Raw genomic sequence first — 19,427 nt, 5'->3', positions numbered from 1 at the left:
GCCTGGAAGTGGAACCAACAGGGCCCATTCTGGATGCGACCGCCGAGCGCCGCCCGAATAGGCAGGGGAGACACTTTCGTTGGGAGTCGTGACAATACATCTTGTGTTGAATTGCGACTCCACTTTGTCCCTGTACCGGCATTTCGCTTGTTTGATTGCCTTGCGGAGGGAATATCTACAATGTTTATATTCAGCCAATTGCCAGACCACTTTCCATGGTTAAATGCAGTGGTTCGTGCTTTCAGTTTTGCGCAAATTCTGCCATCCATCCATAGTTTCTGGTTAGGGTAGGATTTAATAGTCACAGTGGGGTACAACATCTCCAATGCACTTCTTTATAAACTCACTCACCGAGTCAGTGTATAGGTCGATGTTGTTCTCTGAGGCTGACTGGAACATATTCCAGTCTGTGTGATCAGAACATTCTTGAAGTGTGGATTCCGATTAGTCAGACCAGCTTTGAATGGTTTTAGTTACTGGTACATCTTGTTTGAGTTTCTGCCTATTAGACAGTAGGAGCAAGATGGCGTAGTGGTCGGATTTGCATTACGAAAGTTAGAGTAGCAGTGATCGAGTGTATTACCCCTGTGCATAGTGCAATCAATATGCTGATAGAAATTCCTTGTCCATAGACTGCTTACAGGGTAATGAAACCAATGGAATTTTGTAATTTCGGTGAACTATCCCTTAAAATGTGTGTTTTCTGTGGTTTTTACATTTGAATAATTTAGCAGACACTCTTATGCAGAGCGACTTCCAGTAGTAAGTGCATACATTTTCATATTTGTTAGTACTGTTCCCCCGTGGGAATTGAACCCACAACCCTGGTGTTGCAAGTGCCATGCTATACCAACTAATAACCCCCAGGAAGTTTGATGTGGTGCCAGCCTGTGACTCAGAATCTCCTGCTGCAGTGACCTCTGACCTCATTAACCATAGTAACCTCACCCTAAGGGGAGGGGCACCAGGACCTCTCTCACCTTTGTAAGTTGTGCCGCACACCATGTGGCTGCAGTGAGCTCCTTGATTTTTAAAGGAGATGGGATTGATGTTTTTGTGTGTCTCTGTGTGTACTGACTGACGCCTGCCGTATGGAGGCGGAAATTGGTCACATGTACAAGGGGATCGCTGGTCCCTTCAACACTCCCCTTAGCCACGCGTGTGTCACTTCCTGTCTTCCATTGAACCAGAAACCATTCTCTGATGTGGGCTCTGGGAACGGAAACTACCTGGGCATCAACCCTGAAGTGATTGCGGTAAGGTGGTCTGTGAGGGTAGTTTATAAATACTAGCATCTTTAAACACTATTAATGGAGGAGAGCGAGTTCTGTTTATTGACCCTGCGGCTCTCTCTCTTCTCTCAACTCAGTTAGCCTACCATACAAGCTTTTCACAGACTCTCTTTTTTGCTAAATGTTCTCAGCTTTGCGAACCCTGATGAAGGCAATTTACAGTAATAAACGCTACACTATTTTTGTGAAAATGGATTAGGATACCTGCAGATACTCTTCTCCCCCTCAGCCACTCTTATAGTGATAACTTCACAACTTTGAATTGAATGTGAATGTTGACCTTTGTGTGTCTGTCTCTGTATATGAGCAAGAGTGAATGTACATTTTTGGTGTGTGTGTGTGTGTGTGTGTGTGTGTGTGTGTGTGTGTGTGTGTGTGTGTGTGTGTGTGTGTGTGTGTGTGTGTGTGTGTGTGTGTGTGTGTGTGTGTGTGTGTGTGTGTGTGTGTGTGTGTGTGTGTGTGTGTGTGTGTGTGTGTGTGTGTGTGTGTGTTTGTGTTTGTGTGTTTGCACTTGCGCATGATGAAAGAGACTATATGAAATTCTCCTCCAGCCCTGCCCCAGATCCCTCCTTATAGGCTAGAGCGAATGACTCATAGAGCTTAATTACATTTCTCCCCTGAACAAGAGTTTTATTGAAAATATTATTACTGCTATCAATTTCCCTCACTCTCTCCTCTCCTACTCTGCTGTGAGTTATTGTGGCTCGCTAATCTGACTGTAATTTGTCCACTGCTGGTTTTCATTATGTGGAGTAAATTGGATGGCTTTGATAAGGATGAAAATGTCTTCATGAATCTCTCGATGAGGCTTGTGTACAGGCAGGCCAGTAATGGGGAGCTTTATAATCAGTAGTTGTGTCCTTTCATGAATAATCTGAAAACTGTGGAAAAGGAGTAATTACTCCCAGCCCTACCCCCAGCCCTACCCCCAGCCCTACCCCCAGCCATATTCCCAGCCATATTCCCAGCCCTACCCCCAGCCATATTCCCAGCCCTACCCCCAGCCATATTCCCAGCCCTACCCCCAGCCATATTCCCAGCCCTACCCCCAGCCATATTCCCAGCCCTACCCCCAGCCCTACTCCCAGCCCTACCCCCAGCCATATTCCCAGCTCTACCCCCAGCTCTACCCAAAGCCCTACTCCTAGCCCTACTCCCAGCTCTACCCCAAGCTCTACCCCCAGCCCTACTCCCAGCCCTACCCCCAGCCATATTCCCAGCCCTACTCCCAGCTCTACCCCAAGCTCTACCCCCAGCCCTACTCCCAGCCCTACCCTCAGCCATATTCCCAGCCCTACCCCCAGCCCTACTCCCAGCCCTACCCCCAGCCATATTCCCAGCCCTACTCCTAACTCTACCCCAAGCTCTACCCCCAGCCCTACTCCCAGCCCTACCCCCAGCCATATTCCCAGCCCTACTCCCAGCTCTACCCCAAGCTCTACCCCCAGCCCTACTCCCAGCCCTACCCCCAGCCATATTCCCAGCCCTACTCCCAGCTCTACCCCAAGCTCTACCCCCAGCCCTACTCCCAGCCCTACCCCCAGCCATATTCCAAGCCCTACTCCCAGCTCTACCCCAAGCTCTACCCCCAGCCCTACTCCCAGCCCTACCCCCAGCCATATTCCCAGCCCTACTCCCAGCTCTACCCCAAGCTCTACCCCCAGCCCTACTCCCAGCCCTACCCCCAGCCATATTCCCAGCCCTACTCCCAGCTCTACCCCAAGCTCTACCCCCAGCCCTACTCCCAGCCCTACCCCCAGCCATACTCCCAGCCCTACCCCCAGCCCTACTCCCAGCCCTAACCCCAGCCCCAGCCTTATTCCCAGCCCTACTCCCAGCTCTACCCCAAACTCTACCCTCAGCCCTGCTCCCAGCCCCAACCTTACCTCCAGCCCTACTCCCAACCTTACCCCCAGCCCTACCCCCAGCCTCAGCCTTATTCCCAGCCCTACTCCCAGCCCCAGCCTTGCTCCCAGCCTTACCCCCAGCCCTACTCCCAGCCTAAGCCTTATTCCCAGCCCTACTCCCAGCCTTACCCCCAGCCCTACTCCCAGCCTTACCCCCAGCCCTACTCCCAGTCTTACCCCCAGCCTCAGCCTTATTCCCAGCCCTACTCCCAGCCTCAGCCTTATTCCCAGCCCTACTCCCAGCCCCAGCCTTGCTCCCAGCCTTACCCCCAGCCCTACTCCCAGCCTTACCCCCAGCCCTACCCCCAGCCTCAGCCTTATTCCCAGCCCTACTCCCAGACCCAGCCTTGCTCCCAGCCTTACCCCCAGCCTTACCCCCAGCCCTACTCCCAGCCTTACCCCCAGCCTTACCCCCAGCCCTACTCCCAGCCTCAGCCTTACCCCCAGCCCTACTCCCAACCTTACCTCCAGCCCCGCTCCCAGCCCTGCTCCCAGCCTTACCTCCAGCCCTGCTCCCAGCCCTACCCCAGCCCTACCCCAGCCCCAGCCTTATTCCCAGCCCTAGCCCCAGCCCTGCTTCCAGCCTTACCTCCAGCCCTACCTCCAGCCCTACTCCCAGCCCTACCCCAGCCCCAGCCTTATTCCCAGCCCTGCTCCCAGCCTTACCTCCAGCCCTGCTCCCAGCCCCAGTCTTATTTCTAGCTCTGCTCCCAGCCTTACCTCCAGCCCTGCTCCCAGCCCCAGCCTTATTTCTAGCTCTGCTCCCAGCCTCGCTCCCAGCCCTGCTCCCAGCCCTACCCCCAGCCCCGTGTTTCACCGCTACTACCATGTGTTCCAGAAGGGGGAGCTAGAGCTGTGGTATTCGGCACATGTGACATATCAAAATGTGATTTGATTAGAGGAGCTCTGTGTCAGGTTTAGAAGGATGGCCATACAGAGCAGCTACCATGACCAGGTGTGTCATATTGGGGAAGACTGGAGACCGATAAACAAACAGCATCAAGATTTGAATGAATTAGTTCCCTAAACTGAAAAACATTGAATTCTGAAATAAATTCGCTTTTCACCTCATCAGATAAAGGCAAGACAATTATACGAAGCAATGATGCGTTTTATTGCCTCTGATTATTGTAAATAATAAAGATTGAAAAACATAATACCCTTCAAATTAATGAGGAAAGTGTCTGTTTGATTTCATTCACTCCAAATGTATGTATTTAGTTTTAAGTGTTAGAAAAAGCCCCAGGATGTTGAAAAGGAATGGTAACCTTGAACTACATGACCAAAAGTATGTGGACATCATTGTCATTAATATGGAGTTGGTCCCCCTTTGCTGCTTGGGAAGGCTTTCCACTAGATGCTGGAACAGACTTGCTTCCATTCAGCCACAAGAGCATTAGTTCAGGCACTGATGTTGGTCGATTAGGACTGGCTCGCAGTCGGCGTTCCAATTCATCCCAAAGATTTTGGATGGGGTTGAGGTCACGGCTCTGCGCGGGCCAGTCAAGTTCTTCCACACCAATCTCGACAAACTATTTCTGTATGGACCTCACTTTGTGCATGGGGGCATTGTCATGCTGAAACAGGAAAGGTCCTTCCCCAAGCTGTTGCCACAAAGTTGGAAGCACAGAATTGTCTAGAATGTCATTGTATACTGTTGCATTAAGATTTCCCTTCACTGGAACTAAGGGGCCGAACCATGAAAAACAGCCCCAGAACATTATTTCTCCTCCACCAAACTTTACAGTTGGCACTATACATTCGGGCAGGTAGCATTCTCCTGGCATCTGCAAAACCTAGATTCATTTGTCGGACTGCCAGATGGTGAAGCGTGATTCATCACTCCAGAGAAAGCGTTTCCACTGCTCCAGAGTCCAATGTCAGCAAGCTTGAAACCTCTCCAGCCGACGCTTGGCGTGGGGCATTGTGATCTTAGGCTTGTGTGCTGCTGCTCAACCATGGAAACGCATTTTATGAAGCCCTCGATGAACAGTTCTTATCCTGAGGTTGATTCTAGAGTTAGTTTGGAACTCAGTAGTGAGTGTTGCAACAGAGGACAGACGATTTTTCCGAACTACATTCTTCAGCACTCGGCGGTCCCGGTTCTGTGTGCTGTGTGCAAACTTCCGGCGCCGACAGAGATGGCCGCCTCGCTTCGCGTTCCTAGGAAACTATGCAGTTTTTTGTTTTTTTACGTGTTATTTCTTACATTAGTACCCCAGGTCATCTTAGGTTTCATTACATACAGTCGAGAAGAACTACTGAATATAAGATCAGCGTCAACTCACCATCAGGACGACCAAGAATATGTTTTCTGCGACGCGGATCCTGTGTTCTGCCTTACAAACAGGACAACGGAATGGATCGCATACAGCGACCCAAGAAAACGACTCCGAAAAAGAGGGAAACGAGGCGGTCTTCTGGTCAGACTCCGAAAAAGGGCACATCGCGCACCACTACCTAGCATTCTTCTTGCCAATGTCCAGTCTCTTGACAACAAGGTTGACGAAATCTTAGCAAGGGTGGCATTCCAGAGGGACATCAGAGACTGCAACGTCCTATGCTTCACCGAAACATGGCTCACTGGGAAGACGCTATCCGATGCGGTGCAGCCAACGGGTTTCTCCACGCATCTCGCCGACAGAAACAAACATCTTTCTGGTAAGAAGAGTGGCGGGGGCGTATGCCTCATGACTAACGAGACATGGTGTGATGAAGGAAACATACAGGAACTCAAATCCTTCTGTTCATCTGATTTAGAATTCCTCACAATCAAATGTAGACCGCATTATCTTCCAAGAGAATTCTCTTCGATTATAATCACAGCCGTATATATCCCCCCCCAAGCAGACACATCGATGGCTCTGAACGAACTTTATTTAACTCTTTGCAAACTGGAAACCATTTATCCGGAGGCTGCATTCATTGTAGCTGGGGATTTTAACAAAGCTAATCTGAAAACAAGACTCCCTAAATTTTATCAGCATATCGATTGCGCAACCAGGTGTGGTAAAACCTTGGATCATTGTTACTCTAACTTCCGCGACGCATATAAGGCCCTGCCCCGCCCCCCTTTCGGAAAAGCTGACCACGACTCCATTTTGCTGATCCCTGCCTACAGGCAGAAACTAAAACAAGAGGCTCCCACGCTGAGGTCTGTCCAACGCTGGTCAGACCAAGCTGACTCCACACTCCAAGACTGCTTCCATCACGTGGACTGGGACATGTTTCGTATTGCGTCAGATAAAAATATTGACGAATACGCTGATTCGGTGTGCGAGTTCATTAGAACGTGCGTCGAAGATGTCATTCCCATAGCAACGATAAAAACATTCCCTAACCAGAAACGTGGATTGATGGCAGCATTCATGTGAAACTGAAAGTGCGAACCACTGCTTTTAATCAGGGTGAGGTGTCTGGTAACATGACCGAATATAAACAATGCAGCTATTCCCTCCGCAAGGCTATTAAACAAGCTAAGCGTCAGTACAGAGACAAAGTGGAATCTCAATTCAATGGCTCAGACACAAGAGGCATGTGGCAGGGTCTACAGTCAATCACGGACTACAAGAAGAAACCCAGCCCAGTCACGGACCAGGATGTCTTGCTCCCAGGCAGACTAAATAACTTTTTTTGCCCGCTTTGAGGACAATACAGTGCCACTGACACGGCCTGCAACGAAAACATGCGGTCTCTCCTTCACTGCAGCTGAGGTGAGTAAGACATTTAAACGTGTTAACCCTCGCAAGGCTGCAGGCCCAGACGGCATCCCCAGCCGCGCCCTCAGAGCATGCGCAGAACAGCTGGCCGGTGTGTTTACGGACATATTCAATCAATCCCTATACCAGTCTGCTGTTCCCACATGCTTCAAGAGGGCCACCATTGTTCCTGTTCCCAAGAAAGCTAAGGTAACTGAGCTAAACGACTACCGCCCCCGTAGCACTCACTTCCGTCATCATGAAGTGCTTTGAGAGACTAGTCAAGGACCATATCACCTCCACCCTACCTGACACCCTAGACCCACTCCAATTTGCTTACCGCCCAAATAGGTCCACAGAAGATGCAATCTCAACCACACTGCACACTGCCCTAACCCATCTGGACAAGAGGAATACCTATGTGAGAATGCTGTTCATCGACTACAGCTCGGCATTCAACACCATAGTACCCTCCAAGCTCGTCATCAAGCTCGAGACCCTGGGTCTCGACCCCGCCCTGTGCAACTGGGTACTGGACTTCCTGACGGGCCGCTCCCAGGTGGTGAGGGTAGGTAACAACATCTCCTCCCCGCTGATCCTCAACACGGGGGCCCCACAAGGGTGCGTTCTGAGCCCTCTCCTGTACTCCCTGTTCACCCACGACTGCGTGGCCACGCACGCCTCCAACTCAATCATCAAGTTTGCGGACGACACAACAGTGGTAGGCTTGATTACCAACAACGACGAGACGGCCTACAGGGAGGAGGTGAGGGCCCTCGGAGTGTGGTGTCAGGAAAATAACCTCACACTCAACGTCAACAAAACTAAGGAGATGATTGTGGACTTCAGGAAACAGCAGAGGGAACACCCCCCTATCCACATCGATGGAACAGTAGTGGAGAGGGTAGCAAGTTTTAAGTTCCTCGGCATACACATCACAGACAAACTGAATTGGTCCACTCACACTGAAAGCGTCGTGAAGAAGGCGCAGCAGCGCCTCTTCAACCTCAGGAGGCTGAAGAAATTCGGCTTGTCACCAAAAGCACTCACAAACTTCTACAGATGCACAATCGAGAGCATCCTGGCGGGCTGTATCACCGCCTGGTACGGCAACTGCTCTGCCCTCAACCGTAAGGCTCTCCAGAGGGTAGTGAGGTCTGCACAACGCATCACCGGGGGCAAACTACCTGCCCTCCAGGACACCTACACCACCCGATGTTACAGGAAGGCCATAAAGATCATCAAGGACATCAACCACCCGAATCACTGCCTGTTCACCCCGCTATCATCCAGAAGGCGAGGTCAGTACAGGTGCATCAAAGCTGGGACCGAGAGACTGAAAAACAGCTTCTATCTCAAGGCCATCAGACTGTTAAATAGCCACCACTAACATTGAGTGGCTGCTGCCAACACACTGTCATTGACACTGACCCAACTCCAGCCACTTTAATAATGGGAATTGATGGGAAATTATGTAAATATATCACTAGCCACTTTAAACAATGCTACCTTATATAATGTTACTTACCCTACATTATTCATCTCATATGCATACGTATATACTGTACTCTACATCACCGACTGCATCCTTATGTAATACATGTATCACTAGCCACTTTAACTATGCCACTTTGTTTACTTTGTCTACATACTCATCTCATATGTATATACTGTACTTGATACCATCTACTGTATGCTGCTCTGTACAATCACTCATTCATATATCCTTATGTACATATTCTTTATCCCCTTACACTGTGTATAAGACAGTAGTTTTGGAATTGTTAGTTAGATTACTTGTTGGTTATCACTGCATTGTCGGAACTAGAAGCACAAGCATTTCGCTACACTCGCATTAACATCTGCTAACCATGTGTATGTGACAAATACAATTTTATTTTATTTGATTTGATTTTGATTTGTGAGGCCTATCACTTCGCGACTGAGCCGTTGTTGCTCCTAGATGTTCCCACTTCACAATATCAGCTGTTACAGTTGACAGCAGTAGCAGGGCAGAAATTTGGCGAACTGACTTGTTGGAAAGGTGGTATCCTATGACGGTGCCACGTTGAAAGTCACTGAACGCTTCAGTAAGGCCATTTTACTACCAATGTTTGTCTTTGGAGACTGCCTGGCTGTGTACTCGATTTTACACACCTGTCAGCAACGGTTGTGGCTGAAATAGCCAAATCCACTAATTTGAAGGGATATAGTGTATTTGTGTCTTTGTAACATTTGAATATTTCACTTTACAAAGGTTTCATACCTCTGTTAGACTGAAAACTTTGGTGTTATGGAAACTTTCGTTTTGGGGTAAGCTATTCCTTAAGTACCCTTCATTGCCAAGCTGAGTCACTGTCACTGTCATACCTCCATTAGACTGAAAACTTTGGTGTTATGGAAACTTTCGTTTTGGGGTAAGCTATTCCTTAAGTACCCTTCATTGCCAAGCCCTTCATTGCCGAGTCACTGTAAGTTCTGGTATTTTTAGTGCAGTGTGTTGGTCTGCTGCTGCCGCCATTGCTTCCCAATGCCAGACTAATTCATCTCAATGAGGGCGGTACCAGACAATCACAGAGAGAGGGGCCCCAAATGTCCAGCTCATCAAAAACTGTATGCTCCTCTCTCTCCTCTCTTGCTCGCTCCCCTCCATATCTGCTACTGCATGGTCCCTGAGCAGCCTGAGTATCAGTCCATTTGTGCTGTCATCTGCTCTCTGTAGACAGCACCTGCATGAGATAAGGTCCAACAGATGAGCTGAATAGCTGAATGGATCCTGGGCTCTTGTTCGTGGCAGTATCAAAGTATTCAGGACCACATTTGTGACATGGTACATTTGTGCTGTCAGGGAATCTGTCTCTCTGTAGACAGCACCTGAAATGGACATACACACCCAACACACTCACACACACCAATCATAATGAGATAAGGTCCAACAGATGAGCTGAATAGCTGAATGGATCTCGGGGTAATGGGCTCTTGTTCGTGGCAGTGACGGTATCTCAAAGCAGCCCCGTGATAATTGAGTAATGGCTCCCGGTAAATGAGGTGGCAGGGTAGCCTAGTGGTTAGAGTGGTGGACTAGTAACCAGAAGGTTACAAGTTCAAACCCCCGAGCTGACATGGTACAAATCTGTTCTTCTGCCCCTGAACAGGCAGTTAACCCACTCTTCCTAGGCTGTCATTGGAAATAAGAATTTGTTCTTAACTGACTTGCCTGGCTAAATAAAGGTTAAAAAAAAAATGTTTTACCTCTGCGACTGTCTGAGTCCACCGGGACTGACAAAACAGTTATGTAGTTAAAAGGAGGAGGAGGCTGGAGTCTACCGTACCTGGTGTTTTATCTGGCTATTGATTGTTGTGCTGCTGTTGTTGTCTGCCTCAGATAGGCACTTGACATTTTCAGAAAATTAAAGGTGTTTAGATGTCTGCCTGCCCACAGTGTATTGATCAAACGGATAGTGACATCAAGACAACATCTTTGCAATACATTCCTATTCATTATAGGCCATTTTGCATTCCTTATTATGGTAAACATCTTGGCCTTGTCATAGGCAGGCATATACTGTATAATCCCTTTTCCTTTAGCCTACCCAGCATAACACACTGGAGCCACCACAGAACGAGAATGACATTTTAATTATATGAGCGCTACACTATATCCCTTTTCTCAAGTAGTGTTCTGCAGACACAGTGAGATTGAGAACAGAGAAAACGTTAAATGAAGGCCTAAAAGAGGGGGGATTGAACCTTGCAGTTATGGGATGAGTGCACTGCCCTACTACCTGTACAATAATTTTCCAGGTAATCCAGGTTGGTTTTTATATCGGTTTATTCACACGTTCACAAAATACAACTGTATTTCTATCTATTTAAAAAAATGTTTTATTTGTTTGTACGATCCAATGCAGAGGACTACATTAACCAGAAACAATGTATTTTCAGGTGTCGTAAATATTTTTGCGACAGTTGATGGAAGCACATTTAACGGCAGTGTTATGGCGACGCACGGAGGCAGTTTTGAAAGTGTTAACAGCATCGAAGTCCGAAAAGAATACAAACGTAAAGCCAGGGAGGAGGTTATTCAGAAGGTATATATGTGTGCTTTATAATTAGATACTAGTCGACATGCGCAATGTAAGATACGTTGATATAACGCCAGTACAAAAGCCAAGTGTATGGCTGCAACAACTAGTTGAATGCTAACAAAAAGCTAGCCTGAAGGTCTGCCATACGACTTAGTGAGCTAGGTTTGTGATGCATTTTCTACAATATTTGCAATTGGTACATATACGTATGTTCAATACAATACAGTGATAATAAGTTGTTTGAATAATGCGATTACATACTAGCTAGTACAGCATATATGTGTAGCTAGCTAGCTATCTTAGCCAGTTCTCTAGCAAACATCAAAACAGTGAGAGGAAGTCACAATGTCCTTGCTAGTTGGGATCATTGGGACGTCTCCCCACCCCACACACTGAAGTTGAACATTAAAATGGGTTAGGGACTTCCGAAAGAATCCGGATAGCACGAACCAGAGTCAAATGGCTGGCTGGCTAGCTACTGTACCTATTTCGTCTTAGATAAGCTAACTACATTTAAACGTGTGTTAGAACTATACAGTCGAACACTGCTGACTGAAGTATTGGTTAACATTTACTTGCATTCATTTTCAATTCCTTCCCAAGTACTTTAACTTGTTTACATGTCCCCCCCCCTACAGTACAATGCTGTTATTCTCTCTGGTGGTCAGTCAGGTGTGATGTGAATATGGCAAACACTAGGTGGCGAGGTTGTACATAACAGAGCTGGTGCATGCCTCTTTCTGCCTCTGTCTACCCACCTCAGGTGATAATCAAATGTTATTGGTCACATATGTAACCGATGTGAAATGGCTAGCGTTTCAATCGGTGACGTCACTCGCTCTGAGACCTTGAAGTAGTTGTTCCCCTTGCTCTGCTTCGAAGGTGGCTGATGTCGATGAGACCAGGAAGGGCGAGGAGAGGGACAGAAGCTATACCGTTACACATACACATATTTAGCAGATGTTATTGCTGGTGTAGTGAAATGCTTGTTCCTAGCTTCAACAGTGCAGTAATATCTAACAATTCACAACACTACACACAAATCTAAAAGTAAAGTAATGGAATTAAGAAATATATCAATATTAGGACGAGAAATGTCGGAGTGACATTGACTAAAATATTGTAGATTAGAATACAGTAGATTAGAATACAGTATATACATATGAGTAAAGCAGTATGTTAACTTTATTAAAGTGTTTAGTGTTACATTATTAAAGTGGCCAGTGATTCAAAGTCTATGTATATAGGGTAGCGGCCTCTAAGGTGCAGGGTTGGGTAACCGGGTGGTAGTCGGCTAGTGATGGCTATTTAACAGTCTGGTGGCCTTGAGATAGAAGCTGTTTTTCAGTCTCTCAGTCCCAGCTTTGATGCACCTGTACTGACCTCATCTTCTGGATGGTAGTGGGGTGAACAGGTCATGGCTTGGGTGGTTGTTGTCCTTGATGAGCTTTTTGGCCTTTTTCGGGTGCTATAGGTGTCCTGGAGGGCAGGCAGTGTGATGCATTTGGCACACCGCACCACCCTCTGGAGAGCCCTGTGGTTGTGGGCGGTGCAGTTGCCGTACCAGGCTGTGATCCAGCCCAACAGGATGCTCTCAATTGTGCGTAAAGGTTTGTGAGGGTCTTAGAGCCAAGCCAAATGTCTTCAGCCTCCAGAGGTTGAAGAGGTGCTGTTGCGCCTTCTTCACCACACTGTATTTGTTACTTTTATTTCCTATTTTTCTTAAAACTGCATTGTTGGTTAAGGGCTTGAAAGCAACTATTTCACTGTTGTATTTAGCGCATGTGACAAGTACAATTTGATTTGGTTTGTCTGTGTGGGTGGATCATTTCAGATCGTCAGTGATGTGTAGGCCGAGGAACATCAAGCTTTCCACCTTCTCCACTGCGGTCCCAGCAAAGTGGATAGGGGCGTGCTCACTCTGCTATTTCCTGAAGTCCACGATCAGCTCCTTCAATTTGTATGGTGTAAGGTGTTAAGATCACTTTTACAATAGATTACTAGGGAGAAATACAGAGCAAATGACGCTGTGCTCTCTGGGGACAGGAAGGAAATGACAAGGCAGGTGGACGCTTGCAACAATGGAAGCAGATTGTTATTGTTTACAGTGGTGTGATTGATCGAGGCACACCATAGTGTGTGTGCAAATATGAGGTGTCATCAGTCAGGTAATGGCGTCTGAAGGGGATGGCAGGACAAACACTGCTGCAGGGAGATAAGGCCTGTGACGCAACCACTCCGTATTCATTTTAACATGGTTAAATTCCTCTTTCTGAACACACATACAATCACTAAACACCTTACACCATACATATGCATGTCATGCACACAAAAACATCAACACAGAGTAGTGTGGTCCATGTTATCTCCTGAGCAGCTGTGTTGACTATATAAACACAGTGTGAGGTGTTTGTGAAATGGTGACACACCTGAACTCTCTCCATTTATTTATCTTTCTCACCTCATCTCTCCCTTCTTCCTCCCCGTCTCTCACTTAACCTCCCCCTCCCTCCCTCAGGCTAAGCATCAGTATGAGAAGGAGGAGAAAAGGAAGGAGCTGAAGAGACAGCGAGGAGAGGACACCTGGATGCTCCCTGAAGTTGACCTCCGACTGCAGCAGCTAGAACAGGTCAGCAGGTCGTTGCGTTGGTAACCCCATGACCTTTTAAGGAGATAGCTCGTGTGACCTCCCTATCTTCTGCATGGCCTAGTAGTATGGTTGACCCAAAAGTCAGTATTTGGTTGTCATCCAATAAGTGACCTAGAGCTGAGCTGAGCTGTAGCTGTTTTCTGTAGCTCAGTTGGTAGAGCATGGCGCTTGTAACGCCAGGGTAGTGGGTTCGATTCCCGGGACCACCCATACGTAGAATGTATGCACACATGACTGTAATTCGCTTTGGATAAAAGCGTCTGCTAAATGGCATATATTATTATATATTATATATTATTATACCGTCATCTTTTTTGTAGCTCTAGCTTATTGATGTTTCCAACGCCTTTATCCTATCTATCACGTCTTCATACTGATCACTTCGTTTTGCATATTTTAATCAGGCCCACTCATTTCTGTCACCTTCAGGAGGTTTTAGGCAAAAAGAAGAAAGAGAAAAAGGCCAAGAAGATTAAGAAGAAGAGGAAGAAGGAGAAGAAGGAGAAGAAGAGAGCTGAAGGAGGAGATGGGTCCAGCTCAGAGGTAAGTGTCATTGGACTGGCATATCTTTGTATTGCACCCCCTCCTTTCCTTTCACCTTTCTTTTCCTCTCACATCTCACATTCCCTTTCATTCTGATTCCCTCTCTTGGGCTTCCTGTCCTCTGTCCTGAACATACAGTGCCTTCAGCAAGTATTCACACCCCTGGACTTTTTCCACATTTTGTTACAGCCTGAATTTAAAATGGATTAAATAGCGATTTAAAAAAACAACAATAATAATAATACTTTTTTATCACTGGCCTGTACACAATACCCCATAATGTCAAAGCTGAATAATGTTTACAAATTCATACAAAATTAAGAAGCTGAAATGTCTCAAGTCAATAAATATTCAACTCCTTTCTTATGGCAAGTAAATAAGTTCAGTAGTGAACATTTGCTTAATAATTTGCATGGATTCACTTGTGTGCAATAATAGTGTTTAATGTGATTTTTGTTTCATGACTACCTCTTTTCTATACCTCACACATACAATTATATATAAGGTCAAGCAGTGAATTTCAAACACCAAGACCAGGGAGGTTTCCAATGCCTCACAAAGAAGGGCACCTATTGGTAGATGGGTAAAGTAAAACAAAAGCAGACATTGAAAATCCCTTTGAACATGGTGAAGTTATTAATTACACTTTGGATGGTGTATTGATACACTCAGTCACTACAAAGATACAGGCGTCTTTCCTAACTCAGTTGCCGTAGAGGAAGGAAACCGCTCAAGGATTTCACCATAAGGCCAATGGTTACTTTAAAACAGTTACAGAGTTTAATGTCTGTGATAGGATAAAACTGAGGATGGATCAACAATATTGTAGTTACTCCTCAATACTAACCCAATTGACAGAGTGCAAAGGAAGCCTGTGCAGAATACAACTATTCCAAAACAATTCACTTTTGGTCCTGAATTCAAAGTTCTATTTGGGGAAAATCCAATATAGCGCTTTACTGAGTACCACTCTCCATATTTTCAAGCATAGTGGTGGCTGCATCATGTTATGGGTATGCTTGTAGTTGTTAAGGACTGGGAAGTTTTCAGGATAAAATTAAACTGAATGGCACTAAGCATAGGCAACATTATAGAGGAAAACCTGGTTGTCTGCTTACCACCAGATACTGGGAGATGAATTCCCTTTTCAGCAGGACAGTAACCTAAAACACAATACCAACTCTATACTGGATGGCTTACCAAGAAGACAGTGAATGTTCCTGATTGGCCAAGTTAGTTTGTACTCAAATCTACTTGGAAATCAATGACAAGATCTGAAAATGATTAACAACCATTTGACAGAAGAATTTTGAGAAGAATAATGAGCAAACGTTTTACAATCCAGGTGTGTTAAGCTCTTAGACTTACCCAGAAAGACTCACAGCTGTAATCACTGCCAAAGGTGCTGCTTTGTATTATTATTTTTATTTTATCCAATTGTCCCATCGCTGCAACTCCCTTATGGGCTCGGGAGAGGCGAAGGTCTAGAGCCGTGCCTCCTCCGAAACACAACCCAACCAAGCTGCACTGCTTCTTGACACAATGCCCACTTAACCCGGAAGCCAGCCACACCAACGTGTCGGAGGGAACACCTGGCGATCGTGTCAGCGTGCTTTGCGCCTCAGGAGTCGCTAGGGTGTGACGGGACAAGAACATCCCTGCCACCCTCTCCTGACCCGGAAAATTGTGCGCCGCTCCATGCGTCCTCCTGGTTTGCGGTCAGGCTGAGACAGAGCCTGGACTCAAATCACTCGGAAGGCTGACAACGGTGCTTCTACAAAGTATTGATTCTAGGGTGTGAATACTATGCAAGTGAAATTTTTCTTTATTTAATTTTCAATACATTTGTGAACATTTAAAATGTTTCATTATGGCTTGATCCTAGGCCTCACGCTCAATTTACATCAACAACGTAGCTCAGGCAGTAGGAAGCTCTCCTATCCATGTATATGCAGATGATACAGTCTCATACTCAGCTGGCCCCTCCCTGGATTTTGTGTTAAATGCTCTACCACAAAGCTTTCTTAGTGTCCAACAAGCTTTCTCTACCTTTAACCTTGTTCTGAACACATCCAAAACAAAGGTCATGTGGTTTGGTAAGAATAATGCCCCTCTCCCCACAGAGGTGATTACTACCTCTGAGGGTTTAGAGCTTGAGGTAGTAACTTCATACAAGTACTTGGGAGTACGGCTAAACGGTACACTGTCCTTCTCTCAGTACATATCAAAGCTGCAGACTAAAGCTACAGACTAAAGCTACATCTAGACTTGGTTTTCTCTATCGTAATCACTCCTCTTTCACACCAGCTGCCAAACTAACCCTGATTCAGATGACCATTCTACCCATGCTAGATTACGGAGATATAATTTATAGATTGGCAGGTAAGGGTGCTCTGGAGCGGCTAGATATTCTTTAACATTCGTCCATCAGCTTTAACACCAATGTTCCTTATAGGACACATCACTGCACTCTATCCTCCTCTGTAAACTGGTCTCTGTGTACCTGTCGCAAGACCCACTCCACTGGTTGATGCTTATTTATAAAACCCTCTTAGGTCTCTCTCCCCCCTATCTGAGATACCTACTGCAGCCCTCATCCTCCACATACAACACCTGTTCTGCCAGTCACATTCTGTTAAAGGTCCCCAAAGCACACACATCCCTGGGTCTCTCGTCTTTTCATTTGCTGCAGCTAGCGACTGGAACGAGCTGCAACAAATACTCAAACTGGACAGTTTTATCTTAATTACTTCATTCAAAGAAGACTCAAGTGATGGGCACTCTTACTGACTGTTGTGGCTGCTTTGTGTTATGTATTGTTGTCTCTACCTTAAAAAAAAATTCTAAGTTTGTCACGTGTGCCGAATACAATACTTACAGTGAAATGCTTACTTACAGGCTCTAACCAATAGTGCAAAAAAGGTATTACGTGAACAATAGGTAAGTAAAGAAATTAAAACAACAGTAAAAATACATTGAATAATAACAGTGGCGGGTCTACATACAGTGGCGGGGCTACATACAGTGGCGGGGCTACATACAGTGGCGGGGCTACATACAGTGGCGGGGCTACATACAGTGGCGGGGCTACATACAGTGGCGGGGCTACATACAGTGGCGGGGCTACATACAGTGGCGGGGCTACATACAGTGGCGGGGCTACATACAGTGGCGGGGCTACATACAGTGGCGGGGCTACATACAGTGGAGGGGCTACATACAGACATCGGTTAGTCAGGCTTGAGGTAGTATGTACATGTAGATATGATTAAACTGACTGCATATATGATAAACAGAGAGTAGCAGCAGCGTAAAAGAGGGGTGGGGGGGGGAACACAATGCACATAGTCAGGGTAGCCATTTGATTACCTGTTCAGGAGTCTTATGGCTTGGGGGTAAAAACTGTTGAGAAGCCTTTTTGTCCTCGACTTGGCACTCTGGTACCGCTTGCTATGCGGTAGTAGAGAGAACAGTCTGTGGCTGGGGTGGCTGGGGTCTTTGACAATTTTTAGGGCCTTCCTCTGACACAGCCTGGTGTAGAGGTCCTGGATGGCAGGCAGCTTTGCCCCAGTGATGTACTGGCCCGTACGCACTACCCTCTGTAGTGCCTTGCGGTTAGAGGCCGAGCAATTGCCGTACCAGGCAGTGATACAACCAGTCAGGATGCTCTCGATGTCGATTCTTGCCCTTTGTGCTGTTGTTTGTACTATGTTTTGTGCTGCTACCATGTTGCTACCATGTTGTTGTGTTGTCACCATGCTGTGTTATGTGTTGCTGCCTTGCTATGTTGTTGTCTTGGGTCTCTTTATGTAGTGTTGTCTCGTTGTGATGAGTGTTTTGTCCTGTATTTATGTTTCATCTCCGTCCCCGCAAGAGGCCTTATGCCTTTTAGTAGGCCGTCATTGTAATTAAGAACATATTCTTAACTGACTTTCCTAGTTAAAAAAAGGTTCAATTAAAAAATATATATATAGTGTGTGTAGATGGGTGAGGGGGAAAAAACAATTTAATCCATGTTGAATTCATGCTCTAACACAACTAAATGTGGAATAAGTCTGTGTATGAATACTTGCTGTAAGCACTGTATTAATTTTTGCCCTCTTTTCTGGCTCTCCAGGGGACAGGAAATGAGTGGGTTGAGGCCCAGCCCCAGACAGAGGCCTCGGGTAAAGCCTGGAAGATTCCTACCAAGTCCGAGGCCAAGCCCACAGACAACAGCCCTACCCAACCCGAGAACAACCAGGTAACAACCCCATCTTTCCCCCCTTCACAGCACCGGTAAACCCTAACACAGGGATCATCAACTGCATAGATTCAGCCGTGGGTAAAAACAATTCTTGAGCAGATGGTCAGAACATAAATAAAAAAATATTTGTGGATTGATATAATATTTAATTAAAGCATTATAATTTCAAACCTTGCTTACATTTGTAAACAGTTACCCATATACATGTCATTGTAGTTCCTCCTAACTTCCTTCATACTGGACACAGAGAAATAAACATGGTATCCAGAAGTTCATCTGACTCTGGGGAAGTAGATAAAGGACATCATTCTCAGAATCCCACCGTTTCCCTTCAACCATTCCTGGGTGCTTTTTGATGCATGTTTTGGGGTCATTGTCCTGCTGGAAGACCCAAGAACTTCAACAGAGACCCAGTTTTTGGACACTGGGTTGACAAAACACTTGATAATCTTCTGATTTCACTAAGCCTCCCCCACGGCATGATCAAACCTCCCCCGCGGCATGATCAAACCTTCCCCACGGCATGATCAAACCTTCCCCACGGCATGATCAAACCTCCCCCGCGGCATGATCAAACCTTCCCCGCGGCATGATCAAACCTTCCCCGGCATGATCAAACCTCCCCCGCGGCATGATCAAACCTCCCCGCGGCATGATCAAACCTTCCCCGCGGCATGATCAAACCTTCCCCGCGGCATGATCAAACCTTCCCCGCGGCATGATCAAACCTTCCCCGCGGCATGATCAAACCTTCCCCGCGGCATGATCAAACCTTCCCCGCGGCATGATCAAACCTTCCCCCGCGGCATGATCAAACCTTCCCCGCGGCATGATCAAACCTTCCCCCGCGGCATGATCAAACCTTCCCCCGCGGCATGATCAAACCTTCCCCCGCGGCATGATCAAACCTTCCCCGCGGCATGATCAAACCTTCCCCGCGGCATGATCAAACCTTCCCCACGGCATGATCAAACCTTCTGATCATTCATTGATGCCCAAAGAG

At 46.6% G+C, this 19,427-nt stretch overlaps 2 protein-coding genes across 2 annotated transcripts in view; both read left to right on the top strand.

Moving 5' to 3' along the window:
- The first annotated feature begins 1,091 nt into the window (after positions 1-1,091).
- Positions 1,092-3,901, top strand: LOC123992240 (early nodulin-75-like). Its single transcript, XM_046293421.1, has 4 exons — positions 1,092-1,256; positions 2,657-3,087; positions 3,155-3,158; positions 3,209-3,901. The coding sequence occupies exons 1-4, from the start codon at positions 1,092-1,094 to the stop codon at positions 3,899-3,901; spliced, it is 1,293 nt and encodes a 430-aa protein (XP_046149377.1).
- A 6,960-nt stretch (positions 3,902-10,861) lies between these two features.
- The window catches only part of cwf19l2 (CWF19 like cell cycle control factor 2), a 38,436-nt gene continuing 29,870 nt past the window's right edge, over positions 10,862-19,427 (top strand). Inside the window, exons 1-4 of the mRNA XM_046293420.1 lie at positions 10,862-10,988; positions 13,504-13,614; positions 14,065-14,178; positions 18,296-18,421. Coding sequence (XP_046149376.1) covers positions 10,896-10,988; positions 13,504-13,614; positions 14,065-14,178; positions 18,296-18,421 — 444 coding nt within the window. The 5' untranslated portion in view covers positions 10,862-10,895. The remainder of the gene's footprint in view (positions 10,989-13,503; positions 13,615-14,064; positions 14,179-18,295; positions 18,422-19,427) is intronic.

This window comes from Oncorhynchus gorbuscha, linkage group LG13, assembly GCF_021184085.1.
Source record: "Oncorhynchus gorbuscha isolate QuinsamMale2020 ecotype Even-year linkage group LG13, OgorEven_v1.0, whole genome shotgun sequence".
Classification (NCBI taxonomy): Eukaryota; Metazoa; Chordata; class Actinopteri; order Salmoniformes; family Salmonidae; genus Oncorhynchus; species Oncorhynchus gorbuscha.
The sequence above is the reverse complement of the archived record's forward strand: the minus strand, read 5'-3'. Positions and strand labels throughout refer to the sequence as shown.

Bases quoted from the DNA above. Each gene is read 5' to 3' on its own strand.
- LOC123992240 (XM_046293421.1), top strand. From the start codon at position 1,092: ATGGAGGCGGAAATTGGTCACATGTACAAGGGGATCGCTGGTCCCTTC. The intron at 1,257-2,656 runs GTAAGGTGGTCT...CTCTACCCCAAG, and splicing joins TCAACCCTGAAGTGATTGCG to CTCTACCCCCAGCCCTACTC.